Genomic DNA, 217 nt, shown 5'->3' with positions numbered 1-217 from the left:
AGAGTGAATATGCCAAGCTACGGAGGAGACTGGAAGACCTTCTTTACGGGATCAGACTCGCCCATCTTCCAGGCTCTTGGCAACCTCCTCTTCATTGGCCCTTCAATCCACGAAGGCTTAAATCTGGCCAGGGAGAAAAAGTGCGTTGAAGAGCGCGTTGCGGCAGTAGTTATTTGAGTTGATGTATTCAGCGTGTGTAATATTTAGTCGTTTGGGT

The 217-nt window shown here is 48.4% G+C and overlaps 1 protein-coding gene across 1 annotated transcript in view; it reads left to right on the top strand.

Moving 5' to 3' along the window:
* Positions 1–217, top strand: part of LOC119592274 — a 12,942-nt gene that overhangs the window by 10,209 nt on the left and 2,516 nt on the right. The window contains exon 7 of the mRNA XM_037941104.1: positions 3–140. Within this exon, the coding sequence (XP_037797032.1) occupies positions 3–140 (138 nt within the window). The remainder of the gene's footprint in view (positions 1–2; positions 141–217) is intronic.

The sequence above is a fragment of the Penaeus monodon genome, chromosome 30, assembly GCF_015228065.2.
Source record: "Penaeus monodon isolate SGIC_2016 chromosome 30, NSTDA_Pmon_1, whole genome shotgun sequence".
NCBI classification, from domain to species: domain Eukaryota; kingdom Metazoa; phylum Arthropoda; class Malacostraca; order Decapoda; family Penaeidae; genus Penaeus; species Penaeus monodon.
The sequence above is the reverse complement of the archived record's forward strand: the minus strand, read 5'-3'. Positions and strand labels throughout refer to the sequence as shown.